General features: G+C 49.8%; 1 protein-coding gene across 1 annotated transcript in view; it reads right to left on the bottom strand.

Moving 5' to 3' along the window:
* Window positions 1-15,916, bottom strand: part of CILP (cartilage intermediate layer protein) — a 26,487-nt gene extending 10,571 nt beyond the window's left edge. Inside the window, exons 1-3 of the mRNA XM_015427142.1 lie at window positions 15,803-15,916; window positions 8,460-8,543; window positions 6,116-6,385 (exon numbers count right to left, since the gene is read on the bottom strand). Coding sequence (XP_015282628.1) covers window positions 6,116-6,385; window positions 8,460-8,543; window positions 15,803-15,866 — 418 coding nt within the window. The 5' untranslated portion in view covers window positions 15,867-15,916. The remainder of the gene's footprint in view (window positions 1-6,115; window positions 6,386-8,459; window positions 8,544-15,802) is intronic.
* Between the last annotated feature and the right edge of the window lie 287 nt (window positions 15,917-16,203).

Genomic DNA, 16,203 nt, shown 5'->3' with positions numbered 1-16,203 from the left:
CTCTCCCCGCCGCCATCTCCTCTCTCTCTCTCTCTCTCTCTCTCTCTCTCTCTCTCTCTCTCTCTCTCTCTCTCTCTCTCTGTTCATCCCTTTTTGCCTCTGTTGATGGCCAGTTGCCAATGCACAAGGAGTGGAGAAGAGTTCCTTTTGGAGCTCTTCCCAGCCAGCCTTCTTGGATTTCCACCAAGCACTCTTCCTACAAAACTCACACAGATAGGGTTGCCAAGTCCTACCTTTGTAATAGCGGGGGGAGGCCCGGATGTCCCCGGGAGTCTCCTGGTGCGTGCGCTTTGTGCGCACGCCGCAATCACGTCATCCGGAAGTGACGCAATCGCGTCGCGCATGTTGGGGGTGGGGCCACAATCATCTGAGGGAAAACCATAGAGTTTTCCCTCAGATGATAGAGCGTCCCCCCGCAACGTGCCCGACGCGATTGCGTCACCTCCGGGGGACATGATCACGCCGGGCACATCATGCGCTTTGGAGTCCCCCCCCCCGCTGGCCCAATCCCCACTGGTGGGGAACAGGCCTCTCGGGCAGGGATTTCCCCACTCCCCGGGGGGACTTGGCAACCTTACACACAGATAACCCCCTTGAATGTAATTTTTTATCCAAGTACATGAGTGGATGGAATCGTTCCTCATATAGAACATGTTGCAGCTGGTCCAGATAGGTCTGTTTTGATCAGCATCCCAGATACGGATGCCAACTAGGGCTACCAAGTACCTCCTGCGAATCGGCAGGGGACACGTGCTTTCCTGCTGGAACATTCCTGCCTGTAACACACCCGCGTTGCCCTATGCTGTCGCCCAGACGTGACGTCGGCACGCTGGGCATGTAGCCGGCCGATGCTCTGGCAATGGGGCTGAAAACTCGATGGTACCATCGAGTTTTCAGCCCCATTGCTAGAGCGTCGCCCAGCTACTATAACCCCCCCCCCCATGTATTATTTCCCTACCTTTAAAGATTGGTATAGGTTAACTTCTGGGTGTTAACAGAATGCTAATAAAACATTTTACATTGTAGAATTGTAATTTTATGCCGATGCCTATCGGTGAAGTGTCATTTCATCATAATCTGTGCATTGGCAAATAGTATTTGACACCTGAACAACTAGAACGTGGTCATCTGATGTAGTTAGGCCAGAGCATTGGAGTTAATGAGCAGGGGACCCAAGTTTACAGCTGCTGTGCCCAGAACATTTTTGTGTATGTGGGCAGAGAGAGTGCTTTAGGATACATTTGCTTTCCCTTCTGTAGTCTTTTCAGGAGGTAATTGCTAAACCTTCAGTACTTGAAACATGCGATCAAGTAGTATATTGGCCGAAGTGGTGGTGCTGTGTTGTAATGACCAAACACTTCTTTGCAAACACTTTTCGTTTTTATTCATATTGATACAACCCCAAAGTGTTTGGAATTCCAGATTTAAGATTATTGCTGGTTACTTTAATGATATGGCTCTTGAAAGCTCTCTCAGACAACATGTGATAGTAAGCATGCTTTTTCAGTTGCATAAACACTCCTTTAAGGAAGAAACACTCCTTTAAGGAATCTAGCTATGGCTGCATAATTGTGAGAGATTTCGTAACATAGTGTTCCTGCCAGGGAAGCTGGGGGCCCTGCCCATGAGTCTCCATTTCATCCTCACAACAACCCTGTGGGGTAGGTTAGGTAGAGAAGGGGAGATTTGGCCTGGGGTCACTCAGCCAGCAGAGTGAGAATACAAACCTGGGTCTCCCCACATCAATCTGCAACTCTGACCACTGTGCAGTGCTGCCTCTACTGATCTGTAATGTTCCAGAGGTGTTGTAATGTAATACTCAGTTTCTCAAACGAGTCTGTTGGTCCACTTAGGAGTCTTGATCCTGGTTGTGTGGTGGGCTAGTTGTGGCAAATGGTAGGGAAGCTCAGTATTTCTGTATACAGTTGTAGGGGCTTTATTGCAATGTGGTATGGCCTGATATTATGTTCTTATTCCAGTGTGGGATGTGTGTGGGGCAATGGAAGCTGAGTGATAGGGTCTCTCCAAGTGATTGCCAGAAGTGAGATGCGTCCCGGTCTTACAGATAATCTTACAAATAATCCTTTGCATTTATAGCATGCTTTCAACTTTAAAAGGATCATAATGCTGATTGTGTAAACTTAGGCATATCACAAGAGGTAGAGCAGGAAGGGTTGCATCAGTGCTTAGTTCTTGTGGCCCTTTCTTACACACCCAGGGAAATGCTGATCGCCACTTTGGGACCAGGAATCAGCTTAGAGGGAACTTTGAGTGGCCACTTTTTGTCGACTCTGCTTTCAGTGTTGCGTGCTTGAAACAGCTGAGCAGGGTAGGAAGGATTACTGTTGCTGGCCTCTGAAAACTGCCCCGCCAATTAACTTGTGAAAGCCACTGCCTCAAGATGTGGGTGGGAAGTTTGGAGGGGGTGGAACCCGTAGAGATGAAATATATTGTGAACTTGATCAAGCTTACGTTCAGGGACACTGAACCTCTTAATATGAAATGCTGTTGAGAGAATGGGGGAGGGCAAACAGCTCTTTGAGCTTCCAGAGGCCTCTGGAAGGCTGCAGTTGGGAACAGAATGCTAGCTGCTAGCTAAGAACCATGAATCTGGTCCAGCGAGGCCATACATATTGATGCTCTCTAGTGCGTGCCTAAAATTAAAAACAACAACATACAAACCTGATTTACCCAAACTTTCCAAGGAGATGCAAGGCCATTGTTCACATTAGCGTTTGTCGTGATTTATTTTGTAATGATTTAATTTTATGGATACTTTGGACATATAGAGAGGATGAATGAAAGGAGATGAAACAAGTATACAAGACAAGTGTGGATGGGAGAGTTGGAAGGGGTTGACCTCAGCGAACGTACCTCAATCAGACTGAGGACATTTTTAGCAAAGGCCAGTTTAAAGAGTAAAGGTAAAGGTTCCCTTGCTCGAAAGCCAGTCGAATCCGACTCTAGGGTTGCGGTGCTCATCTCCGTTTCGAAGCCGAAGAGCCAGCGCTGTCCGAAGACGTTTCCGTGAGGAGTACCCTAATTAAGTTAATAACAATGTACCTACCTACATAGTTTAAGTTTAAAAAATTTGGCTCTCAAAATAAATTTCAATCGTTGTACTGTTGATATCTGGCTCTCTTGGCTAATGAGTTTGCCCACCACTGCTCCAGGGGAAGAGATCCCTGTAGTCTGGGGATCGCTTGTAATTCCGGGTGGCCTCCAGACCCCACCTGGAGGTTGGCAGCCCTAGCACCATGTGATCTGCCCACACCGGCTGCTTCCGCACAGTGAGGACGCTCTGTGTTGCTTCCGTCACTGCTACAAATGCCAAAGCATGTCCCTTGGCGGTGGAACTTCCACGTGTGGGAGTTTCCTGCGTAACTCCCTCTGTCTTCCCCCAGACTTTTCCTTTCCATGTTTATTCTGCAGTGACTCCACATTGGCTCTCATGGGAGTGCTTATCGTGGTTCCCGTGGCAGCTCACCCTGTCCTCCCCCCCTTTTTGTGTCCTTCATGCAAGTGCTATAACGCATCGAGAGCCAGTCTGATGTAGTTGTCAGGGTGACCAGGCTCCGGGAGGCCCGGGTTCGAATCCCCACTTTGAACAAAAAAGGGGAAACAAAACCCTGAAAACTAGGATCGAGGACCTGAAAAGAGTCCCCAGATAGAATAGCTAAGTGTCCCATCTGTGTCTAAAAACTGCTGGAAGTGTAAAAGAAATGTGGGGACTTTCTTCCACATGTGGTGGCGATGCGGGAAAATTTATACTTCTTGGAGGATGGCACAGAAGACAATATTAGATACAATGAATGTAAATTTAATCTTAACTCCTGAAATAGCTTTATGAAACATAATTCCGGAGGGGTATAAGCAAAATGATAAGTACTTGTTGATAGATATATATTAACAACTGCCAGGATATTGTTAGCCAAGTATTGGAAGCAAGATGAACTTCCCACAAGAGAGGAAATAGAACGTAAATTACTGGAAATAGCAGAAATGGCCAAATTAAGCTTAACTCTTCAAGGGAAAGATGATAATGTATTTTTTAAAAGATGGGAACGCCTGTATAATTGGATTAATAGAGCATGAAAAATAAAGACTCAAATGTATATAAAAATAAATATATGTAACTGATAACTGGAGCTGCGCTGGCTCAAGTGGTTAAGACGCTGAACTGCAGGCTGTGGAAGGTCAGTAGTTCAGCAGTTTGAGACCCGAGTTGCCGCATGACGGAGTGAGCTCCCGTCTCTAGTTCCAGCTCCTGCCAACCTAGCAGTTTGATAGCAAGACATTGTAAGTAGATAAATAGGTACCACTTCAGTGGGAAGGTAACAGCGTTCCGTGCTCCTTGGTGTTTAGTCATGCCGGCCACATGACCACGGAAACGTCTTCGGACAGCGCTGTTTTTTCGGCTTTGAAACGGAGATGAGCACCGCAACCCTGGCTTTCCTTTACTTTAAGTGATAACTAAGCGGAAAACTGATAAATAGAATGTGGGGGGGGGGGAGAACCTCAAAAGGTAAGTCAAACTGAGTAGAGGGCCAACAATTAAAACTGAATGTATGAAGAACATGTAAAAAATACATGTGTCTATTAGTAAAGATTTAAAAAACATATTGAGGCCCGATCACACCTCATGTAAAAACACCAAAATCATATATACACAAGGACCAATGGGCTTGACCTGACTCTTTTTGGCCTCTTGGGGCCTTCTTCAGAGGTCAAACACAGCGAGGAACAAGTTGACTTATACCGCAATACATAATACAATGCAATTATACAGCACGGAGACAAAATGGACCAGAAAGGAATTGGTTACATTTTATTTATACATTAAGTTTTAATTGGCTGTCTACTCAGTTTGACTTACCTTTTCAGGTTCTTGATCAAATCCCCACTTTGCCATGGAAGCACGCTGGGTGACCTTGGGCCAGTCACAGACTCTCAGCCTAACCTACTGTCAGACTCGGGCCAGGCTGTATAGTTTTATGGTTATTGATCACTCTATTGCTAATGCTTACTTTTGCCTTTGTATTCTTGCTTGGCACATCTGGTATTACTCTGTGCCCTTATCTACCAGCCCTCGCTGACATGACATTCCTGGGGGGTGAGTGTGAGTCTGATTGCTAGGGCGCGCCCATTGTAACTGTTCTTTCTGTGCAGCCCCTAGACCAGGACGTTCTCAGGGTTTCCATGAGAGTCGACCTTGGGAGAGTGAAGACTTTGGACATAGCTAGATGGGTCGCTTAACTATCATGACCTGTAGATTTGAGAAGATTTGGTTAACTGTAGAGACAAACGCCTTTGTCAGGACTGAAGATGTTAGCCCTGGGGATTGGTCATAAAGATAGTTCCCACCTTCCATGTATACGTCACACATTCAAGCTGCTTGAATGTGTGACGTATACATGGAAGGTGGGAACTATCTTTATGACCAATCCCCAGGGCTAACTTCTTCAGTCCTGACAAAGGCGTTTGTCTCTACAGTTAACCAAATCTTCTCAAATAAACTTTCAAAAGAAAGCTTGAGTCGATAGTGGTTTTACTGGGAGCCTGACACCTACCTCACAGGGTCGTTGTGAGGGTAAAATGGAGGAGGGGGGAGTATGATGCTTTAGTTCCCTACTGGCCAGGATATAAACGAAGTAAATAAATGTATTTATTTAAAACATTTCTGTGCCACCTTTCCACCCAAATAGGGTCCCTGAGGCAGCGAACATCAAAACATTAAAACATTTCAAAATTATTATAACCTTTAAAATAAATTATATATACACGCATTCAGTGAAATAAATAATGCTTGGGTGATTTATTTATTCACTTTATTTATACCCCTCCTTTCCCCCAAAGCGGCTTACATCATTCTCCCCCCCTCCTCCGTTTTCTCACAACAACCCTGCGAGGTAGGCTAGGCTGAGAGAATATGTGACTGGCCCAAGGTCACCCAGCGAGTTGCCAGGGCGGAGCAGGGCCAAGGAGATCACGGGGGAAGGAGACATCAACCTTCTACAAGTTCTCCCCTCTAAGCCTCATTCAGGTAGGACTTTTCTGGTTATCGAACCACGCTGGAAAACCTAATCTGCATGTCAGAAACGGCCCGCCCACTTACCTGCGGGGCACAAGAAGCGAATGGCGTAATTCAAGCAGGTTTCCACGGAAGGCTGCTCCCTGTTCAGGCACCAGAACCCCTCCTGTGCGCTGGAGTGGACCACCTGGCCCGTGCTGCCCGCGGGGACCCAGTCCATCGTGCGAGCTTCGACACGGAAGGGCCTGGGGCACACCCTGTCGCGGTAGTAGAACCGGATGGCATCCAAGCGCTCGTAGTCCCCGTTGCCACCCGGGTGGTCGATATTGAACCACGCTGTCCATATACCCTGACCTGAAGAACAGAAAAGGCAGGATTCGGGCACCCCTTGAGTCTTTGGCAGGGCCCTCATCTGAAGAAGAAGAAGAAGAAGAAGAAGAAGAAGAAGAAGAAGAAGAAGAAGAAGAAGAAGAAGAAGAAGAAGAAGAAGAGGAGGAGGAGGAGGAGGAGGAGGAGGAGGAGGAGGTGGTTGGATTTATACCCCACCCTTCACTACCCAAAGGAGTCCCAGAGGGGCTTACCAACTCCTTTCCCTTCCCCTCCCCACAACAGACACCCTGTGAGCAGTGTTCCCTCTAAGCTGAGTTAGTGTGAGCTAGCTCACAGTTTTTAAGCTTCTGGCTCACGCATTTTTTCTCTTTGCTCAGGAAGGAGGGCTCCAGAGCAAACTAATTGATGCAGCAGTCAGATCCCTCACTCACAGCTTTCATGTCAGTCACTCACAAAGGAGAATTTTTGCTCACAAGACTCCACAGCTTAGAGGGAACATTGCCTGTGAGGTAGGCGGGGCTGAGAGAGCTCTTGACAGAAACTGCTCTTTTTTTCAAGGACAGCTCTTATCAGAACTACGGCTTGCCCAAGGTCATCCAGCCAGGTGCAAGTGGAGGAGTGGGGAATCAAACCCAGTTCTCACAGATTAGAGTCTGCACACTTAACCACTACACCAACTGGCTCTCACACCAAACTGAATTGGATTTATACCTTTCTGTTTGGATTTATAGTTTTCCCTTTGGATTTATACCTTTCCCTTCCCCTCCCCACAACAGACACCCTGTGAGGTAGGTGGGGCTGAGAGACCTCTGACAGAAACTGCTCTTTTTTCAAGGACAGCTCTTATCAGAACTACGGCTTGCCCAAGGTCATCCAGCCAGGTGCAAGTGGAGGAGTGGGGGATCAAACCCGGTTTTCCCAGATTAGAGTCCGCGCACTCAACCACTACACCAAACTGAGCCCGGTCCTGAGTGTGTGGTGAGTTTTGGACACACCGACACACGACAGATGAGAATCCTTATGTGGAATCATCCCCTTGCCTATTCAGACTGGCAGCCGCTCTGAGGGTCACAGGCAGAGGTCTTTCACATCACCTACTGCCTGTTCCATTTTAAACTAGAGACACCAGGGATTGAACCTGGGACCTTCTGCATGCCAAGCCGATGCTCTGCCCCTCAGCCCTTCCCCCTTTTGCCATCAGTCTGTCCTGAGGAGGAGTTGATTTCAGTCAAGGCCTCGGTAAAGCAAAGTCCCAGAATTTCCTTGGTCCTGTATCAGTGTTCCCTCTAAGCTGAGTAAGTGTGAGCTAGCTCACAGTTTTTTAGCCTCCGGCTCACACATTTCTGTCTTCGCTCAGGAAGGGATGGCTCCAGAGAAAACTAATTTATGGAGCAGCCAAATCGCTCGCTCACAACTTTAATGCCAGGAGCTCACAAAGTAGAATTTTTGCTCACAAGCACCCACAGCTTAGAGGGAGCATTGGTTCGTGTTTCTTCTTCCCAATTTATTTCTTCCCTCCAGAACAATGCTCTCCCGAGGATTCTAGACAGGCAGTGCTTACGACCCATTCTGCGCACCTTGCCTCAGTAATCCTCACAACAACCCTGTGAAGCAGAACGATGCAGCTGGGATTGTGAGAGACCGGGCCACTTTGTGGCGAGGGAAAGGCTCAAACCAGGAACTCTGTGGATCGCTGCCTAATCAGCTGTCATTAAATACTTCAAAGCGCTTTTGGGCGGTGACATTGTGCTTCTCAGGATATTGCCAACTGGGGTTTGCCCGTCCTTCTGGAATCTTCTGAGAGGAACGGGAGCCGGGGAGGTTGTCCTCTGAAGAGATGCAGCCCGCAGCAGCCATATGTTTCGACTTCCAAAGCTGCCAGAACAGCAGCCAGGAAGAGTCTCTTTTGGGGATTGCCAAAACCATTAGGTCGTGGCGCGAAACGAGTTTGTTTTCCATTACCGGAGAAGGTCATGGAAGCAAACCTCTTGGGCCCGCCATAAACTAGGAAAGAAAAATGGGCCGCCCTAGATGCCGAGAACAAGACACCCTTCATCTTTCCGAAAACAGCATGATTGGCGGAGGGAAAATGACTTACTGTCTGGGCCGTGTTTGATCGTCAGGCTGAAGGGTGTCTGTCCGGGCCGGATCCTGCTGACCGATTGCTTCAAAATACGTTCGCCTTCGGGAGAAAGGTCAGGGGAGGAAAAGGATCACTCAAGTCGGAGAAAAAGAACACGCTGAAGCGAATACAGGACCGTATCGCCTATTCTGTTACAAGGTTGGATTCTTGGATTCGCCTATTCTGTTACAATTCATGGATTCGGAAGCCCTGTCCCCTAATGCCAAACAGCCAGTGTTGCATAATAGTTAAAAGCAGTGTTCCCTCTAAGCTGAGTTTGTGTGAGCCAGCTCACAGTTTTTTAGCCTCCGGCTCACACATTTTTGTCTTAGCTCAGGGAGGAGGGCTCCAGAGCAAACTGATTTATGCAGTGGCCAAATCGCTCGCTCACAACTTGAATGCCAGTAGCTCACAAGGTAGAATTTTTGCTCACAAGACTCCACGACTTAGAGGGAACATTGGTTAAAAGTGTAGGATTAAGATCTAGGTGACCTGGATTCAAATCCCCCCTCTGCCCAGAAGTTCCCTGAGTGGCCTAGGACCTGCTAGTTTCTCTCTTAGCTTAACCGACCTCACAGTATTGGTGTTATTGTGAGGATAAAATGGAGGAGGGGGTGTTGTAAGCCTCTTTGGGTTCCCACTGAGGAGAAAAGTGGGGTATACTTATCCAAATTCATATATCTGTGTAAGAACTGTGGTGGTTACTTTATGTATGTAAGTGCCACCCAGTCACGACTGACTTCTGGCAACCCCAGCAAGGGTCTTCCAAGGCCAGTGAGAAGCAGAGGTGGTTGGCCATCGCCTTCCTCTGCAGAGTCTTCCTTGGTGGTCTCCCTTCCAAGCACCGACCCTGCTTAGCTTCTCCCAGCAAGGGGCTTCCAAGGCCCGTGAGAAGCAGAGGTGGTTGGCCATCGCCTTCCTCTGCAGAGTCTTCCTTGGTGGTCTCCCTTCCAAGCACCGACCCTGCTTAGCTTCTCCCAGCAAGGGGCTTCCAAGGCCCGTGAGAAGCAGAGGTGGTTGGCCATCGCCTTCCTCTGCAGAGTCTTCCTTGGTGGTCTCCCTTCCAAGCACCGACCCTGCTTAGCTTCTCCCAGCAAGGGGCTTCCAAGGCCCGTGAGAAGCAGAGGTGGTTGGCCATCGCCTTCCTCTGCAGAGTCTTCCTTGGTGGTCTCCCTTCCAAGCACCGACCCTGCTTAGCTTCTCCCAGCAAGGGGCTTCCAAGGCCCGTGAGAAGCAGAGGTGGTTGGCCATCGCCTTCCTCTGCAGAGTCTTCCTTGGTGGTCTCCCTTCCAAGCACCGACCCTGCTTAGCTTCTCCCAGCAAGGGGCTTCCAAGGCCCGTGAGAAGCAGAGGTGGTTGGCCATCGCCTTCCTCTGCAGAGTCTTCCTTGGTGGTCTCCCTTCCAAGCACCGACCCTGCTTAGCTTCTCCCAGCAAGGGGCTTCCAAGGCCCGTGAGAAGCAGAGGTGGTTGGCCATCGCCTTCCTCTGCAGAGTCTTCCTTGGTGGTCTCCCTTCCAAGCACCGACCCTGCTTAGCTTCTCCCAGCAAGGGGCTTCCAAGGCCCGTGAGAAGCAGAGGTGGTTGGCCATCGCCTTCCTCTGCAGAGTCTTCCTTGGTGGTCTCCCTTCCAAGCACCGACCCTGCTTAGCTTCTCCCAGCAAGGGGCTTCCAAGGCCCGTGAGAAGCAGAGGTGGTTGGCCATCGCCTTCCTCTGCAGAGCTTACCTTGGTGGTCTCCCATTCAAGTACTGACCCTACTTAGCTTCTCCCAGCAAGGGGCTTCCAAGGCCAGTGAGAAGCAGAGGCGGTTGGCCATTGCCTTCCCCTGCAGAGCTTTCCTTGGTGGTCTCCCTTCCAAGTACTGACCCTGCTTAGCTTCTCCCAGCAAGGGGCTTCCAAGGCCAGTGAGAAGCAGAGGTGGTTGGCCATCGCCTTCCTCTGCAGAGCTTTCCTTGGTGGTCTCCCTTCCAAGTACTGACCCTGCTTAGCTTCTCCCAGCAGGGGGCTTTCAAGGCCAGTGAGAAGCAGAGGTGGTCTCCCTTCCGAATACTGACCCTGCTTAGCTTCTCCCAGCAGGGGGCTTCCAAGGCCAGTCAGAAGCAGAGGTGGCTTGCCATCGCCTTCCTCTGCAGAGTCTTCCTTGGTGGTCTTCCTTCCGAGTACTGACCCTGCTTAGCTTCCCCCAGCAGGGGGCTTCCAAGGCAAGTGAGAAGCAGAGGTGGTTGGCCATCGCCTTCCTCTGCAGAGCCTTCCTTGGTGGTCTCCCTTCCAAGCACCGACCCTGCTTAGCTTCTCCCAGCAAGGGGCTTCCAAGGCCAGTGAGAAACAGAGGTGGCTTGCCATCGCCTTCCTCTGCAGAGTCTTCCTTGGTGGTCTCCCTTCCAAGTAAGAGCATCTGCTTGGCATGCAGAAGGTCCCAGGTTCAACCTCCAAAGGTTTCTCTGAGGAGGTAGAACATGCTAAAGGCAGAGGTGTGTGGTGTTCACCCTCTCACTCAAAGCAGTGGGAAGTCAAAAACTGTCTGAAGCTTATTGAACACATTAGTCTGCCTTCTACTGAATCAGACAATCAGTCCATCAAGGTCAGTATTGTCTACTCTGACTGGCAGCCCCGCTCTCCAGGGTCTCAGGTGGAGGTCTTTTCCATCACCTACTGGCAATTCCTATAACAGGAGATGCTGGAGATTGAACCTGGGACCTCCCACGTGCCAAGTCCCTCCACAAAGCTGTTGCGTAGCTGACAACGTCTCTGTGAAGGCAGGTTTTTGACTGCTCTTAGTGCCCCAAGCAAGCACCCTAGATTGCCGGTTGACGGCAAGCCATTTTCCCCCAAATTTTGCCTCTTCCCATTTCTCCCTTTGCCCCACAGGCGGTGGACATCTGACTTCACGCCTGTTTCCCCTTCCCCTTTCTCCAGTCTGCGTTTCGTATTAGGAAAGAGCAACACAGGCCATTTCATCGTAAGCCTGACTGGTAGAGCGTCTGGTAAAAGGTAGAGGTAAAGGTTCCCTTGCTCGAAAGCCAGTCGAATCTGACTCTAGGGTTGCGGTGCTCATCTCCGTTTCCAAGCCGAAGAGCCAGCGCTGTCCGAAGAAGTTTCCGTGGTCATGTGGCCGGCATGACTAAACACCAAGGCACACGGAACGCTGTTCCCTTCCCACTGAAGTGGTACCTATTTATCTACTTGCAATTTCTTCCTTTCGAACTGCTCAGTTGGCAGGAGCTGGAACTAGAGATGGGAGCTCACTCCATCATATGGCAACTCGGGTCTCGAACTGCTGAACTACTGACCTTCCACAGCCTGCAGTTCAGTGTCTTAACCACTTGAGCGTCTGGTAACCCGTGACAAATCGGAATGTGTCGTTTGACCCTTACACCCGTGGAGGACAAGCTTATGCTAATGCTCGGGTGCATGTGTCGTGCACGCAAGATGTATTTACACAAAAGAATTAATTTCAACAATGCTTGCTGCGCCGGGAGTTAATTCCACAGCTGCCCAAGGGGCCTGCAGGACGATACGGCAGCTGCTTCTGGAACACTGGGACAAAAGGTTTGTTTCTGTGCCTTGCCAAATTCTTTCGACTGAGATGCACCGAGGAACAGCTGTCTGCCCAGGCTGAGAAGCAGAACTGAGCACATGGGAAACCTGCACTGAACACAAGAAGCTGCCTTATACTGAATCAGAACCTTGGTCCATCAAGGTCAGTATTGGCTACTCAGACTGGCAGCAGCTCTCCCAAGATCTCAGGCAGAGGTCTTTCCCATCACCTACTACCTGGAGCTGCAGTGGCTCAAGTGGTTAAGACGCTGAACTGCAGGCTGTGGAAGGTCAGTAGTTCAACAGTTCGAGACCCGGGTGTGCCACATGACGGAGTGAGCTCCCGTCTCTAGTTCCAGCTCCTGCCAACCGAGCAGTTCGAAAGCAAGAAATTGCAAGTAGATAAATAGGGACCACTTCGGTGGGAAGGTCACAGCGTCCCGTGCGCCTTAGTGTTTAGTCATGCCGGCCACATGACCACGGAAACGTCTTCGGACAGCGCTGGCTCTTCGGCTTGGAAACGGAGAGGAGCACCGCAACCCCAGAGTTGGACTCGACTGGCTTTCGAGCAAGGGACGCCTTTACCTTTACCTTTTTACTACCTGGTCCCTTGTAACTGGAGATGCTTGGAGATTGAACCTGGGACCTTCTGCATGCCAAGCAGAGGCTCTCCCACGGAGCCACAGACCTTCTCCCTTGGCAGCATGAATGAATATAATTTATTGCGGTCCACGGCCAGATACACGTTCACATCCTTGGCAGCCTCTTCCTTCGAGGGCTCTGCACTGCGCTCAGCTTGAGCCAAAGCAAACACCCAGCCTGTCCCAGCACCCTTTGCATGCATCCGTGCGTCCTCAGCACTCCTCGGCCACTCTGAGGGGCTGCATCTTCCGCCCACGTGCCTGAGCTTCCGAGCGGGGAAAATCTGTTACTAACAACGCAGAAACCTGTACGAGACGCCTTTATTTCTCAGGGCTGGTTCTCACAGACTTGGAAGGCCCAGGCTCGCCTGTTCTTGTCAAGTCTCGGAAGCTACGCAGGGTCGGCCTTGGTCAGTATTTGGACGGGAGACCACTGAGGGATGCCAGGGTTCTGACGCAGGGGCAGGCAACGGCAAGCCACCTCCGTTCGTCTCGCCTTGAAAAGCCATTGAGATCGCCATAATACGGCTGTGACTTGATGGTAGTCTCCGCCACCGCCAGTTCTCACTGAGCTGGTAGGCCTCCTCTGGGCTGCGCTTCTTCCGATTGTGCGAGAGAATGTGCCTCCACCCCTCCTAGAATCCCCCCCAAAATAGAAAACGCACAAACCACTCTCTGGGCCAGTGTTCCCTCTAAGCTGAGTTGGTGTGAGCCAGCTCACAGTTTTTTAGCCTCCGGCTCACAATTTTTTGTCTCGGCTCAGGAAGGAGGTCTCCAAAGCAAACTAATTGATCGCCCGCTCACAACTTTAATGCCAGTCGCTCACAAAGTAGAACTTTTGCTCACAAAACTCCACAGCCTTAGAGGGAGCATTGCAGGCCAGTGTTCCCTCTAAGCTGAGTTAGTGTGAGCCAGCTCACAGTTTTTTAGCCTCTGGCTCACAAATTTTTGTCTCGGCTCAGGAAGGATGTCTCCGGAGCAGACTAATTGATGCAGGAGCCAAATCACTCGCTCACAACTTTAATGCCAGTCGCTCACAAAGTAGAACTTTTGCTCACAAGACTCCACAGCTTAGAGGGAACATTGCGGCCAGTTTTCTATGAGCCAAAGTAGACCAAATGAGCAGATCTGCCCCCATTTATTTGCCTGTCTTCCTGTTCACGTTTCCCCCGAAAAAAGTAGTGTTTGGGTGAGGGGAACTGGATGGAGAATCAAGGACAATCGTGTTCTGCATGCTGCCCGGCCTGCGTTTTTCAGCAAGCAGATGCTAGCCCTCAGAACTGTTTTGGACTAGGCCCAGTTCGTCCCAGGTATCTTTGGGGGAAACAGGTCTCATTGGACCTTGACCTGACGCGTTTTGGCCTGCATAGGCCTTCCTCAGAGGTCGAACGATTGAGTGGCGAGATGGCTATATAAATATAATACAATCATGTAGACACAATCAGAATGGATACAAAATATAAATTCAACATGGACCAGAACACCAGTTGTTCCAGAATAAAACCACCAGGCACACAATAAATATGCAAATGAGATCTTTAAAAGTGCAATCATTTGCCCAGTGGTTCTAAAGTATAGACTTTTGGTCCAAGAATTGCCTTCTTTGATTGTGTTGTCACAGTGTTCTTGAGATGTATCCATCAGGTCAGGTCAGGTTTTTAAGCCCGTGTGTATGGCCATGTTATTTATATATTTGATGTGAATGGGCCCTTATATATGTTTTAAAATGTGTAATTAATAAATACATGTATCTTTTTCTATATATTTTCTACGTTTAGTTTTTAATATTGGCCCTCTTTTTTCACATTTTACTAACTTTTCTCCCTTTCTCACAATACAAGAACTCGTGGGCACTCCATGAAATCGCTGAGCGGTCGGGTTAGAACGGATAAAAGGAAATCCTTCTTCACCCAAAGAGTGATTGACTCATGGAATTCACTGCCACAGGAGGTGGTGGCGGCTACAAGCATGGACGGCTTCAAGAGGGAATTAGATAAGCATATGGAGCAGAGGTCCATCAGTGGCTATTAGCCACAAGGTATAGATAGGGGCTCTGGGGCAAGTGATGCTCTGTATTCTTGGTGCTTGTGGGGGTCAACAGTGGGAGGGCTTCTAGTGTCCTGGCTCTACTGCTGGACCTCCTGATGGCACCTGGTATTTTTGGCCACTGTGTGATACAGAGTGTTGGACTAGATAGGCCATTGACCTGATCCAACATTGGCTTCTCTTATGTTTTTTTAGGAACTCTTGGTCTGGAGCAAGTGATGCTCTGCATTCTGGGTGCTTGGGGGGGGGGGCAACAGTGGGAGGGCTTCTAGTGTCCTGGCCCCACTGCTTGACCTCCTGATGGCACCTGGTGTATTTGGCCCCTGTGTGACAGAGTGTTGGACTAGATAGGCCATTGGCCTGATCCAACATTGGCTTCTCTTATGTTCTTCTAGGAACTCTTGGTCTGGGGCAAGTTATGCTCTGTCTTCTTGGTGCTTGGGGGGTGGGCAGCAGTGGGAGGGCTTCTAGTGTCCTGGCCCCACTGGTGGACCTCCTGGTGGCACCTGGTGTTTTTGGCCACTCTGTGATGGGCCTTTGGCCTAATCCAACATTGGTGTCTCTTAGGTTCTTATGTTCTAACCTTTGTAAGGTTCTGAATTTTAGTGTTAAGGTTCAGGTTTTTGCCCTTTCTGTCCCTGCTCATTGGATCTTGGGACATCTATATAGGGTTCCCCGGTCTTTCCTGGCCACTGGCGGGGGACAGGGGTGTAGGGTTGCCAGATCCAGGTTTGGAAACTCCTGGAGATATGGGGATGGAGCCTCAGGAGGACAGGAACCTCAGTGGCGTACAATGCCATAGAGTCCACCCTCTAAAGCACCTATTTTCTCCAGGGGGGACTGATCTCTGTAGTCTGGAGAGGAGCTGTGATTCTGGGGGATCCCCAGGTCCCACCTGGAGGTTGGCATCCCTAATTTAATCTCAGCTTGTGTGGAGAAAGACTTTCATCATGGCTGGACAAGTTAAGTCAAATTTTGGACCCTGACCTTTGGACATAAGGAACGGAGAACCCCAAACCGTCACGTCACTGAATGTCATGCCCTGCCATTTTGATACCCTTGCCTTCGCAGTGATCAGTTGGCAGCGGTGCTCACCCCAAATGGAAGGCGCTCCCAGAAGGATGAAGAACGAAAGAAGCCCTCTTTTAGTGGCAACCATCCTTTCCCGCAGGGGAAGAATCGCTTCCTCAACAGCCGGGGGCTGGTCAAACAGAAAGCATTCCGGCGTTCCCACTTGGCTCTTTTTTAGCTTTCCTGCCTGGAACAGCCTAGGAAGAAAAAGTCTCCATTAAGATGGGCCCGATCCGAAAACGAAAACACCCCTGCCCTCTTTGACTGTTCTCTTGGGAGTAAACCAGGAGCTGATGTCATGGCTGGAGAGGGTCCAGGCCCTGAGCATCTTGTCTGGGAAGACTGCGGCCCACGGGCTTCGGAAGTCGGTCGGCCTTCTGTCTCTCCAGAAAGCTGGGTAGATTCCCTCCCCCACCCGTCTTCCG

The sequence above is a fragment of the Gekko japonicus genome, unplaced genomic scaffold (assembly GCF_001447785.1).
Source record: "Gekko japonicus isolate JY-2015 unplaced genomic scaffold, Gekko_japonicus_V1.1 scaffold639, whole genome shotgun sequence".
Lineage (NCBI taxonomy): Eukaryota > Metazoa > Chordata > Lepidosauria > Squamata > Gekkonidae > Gekko > Gekko japonicus.
Note: the sequence above shows the minus strand (reverse complement) of the source record. Positions and strands in the feature narration are given on the sequence as shown.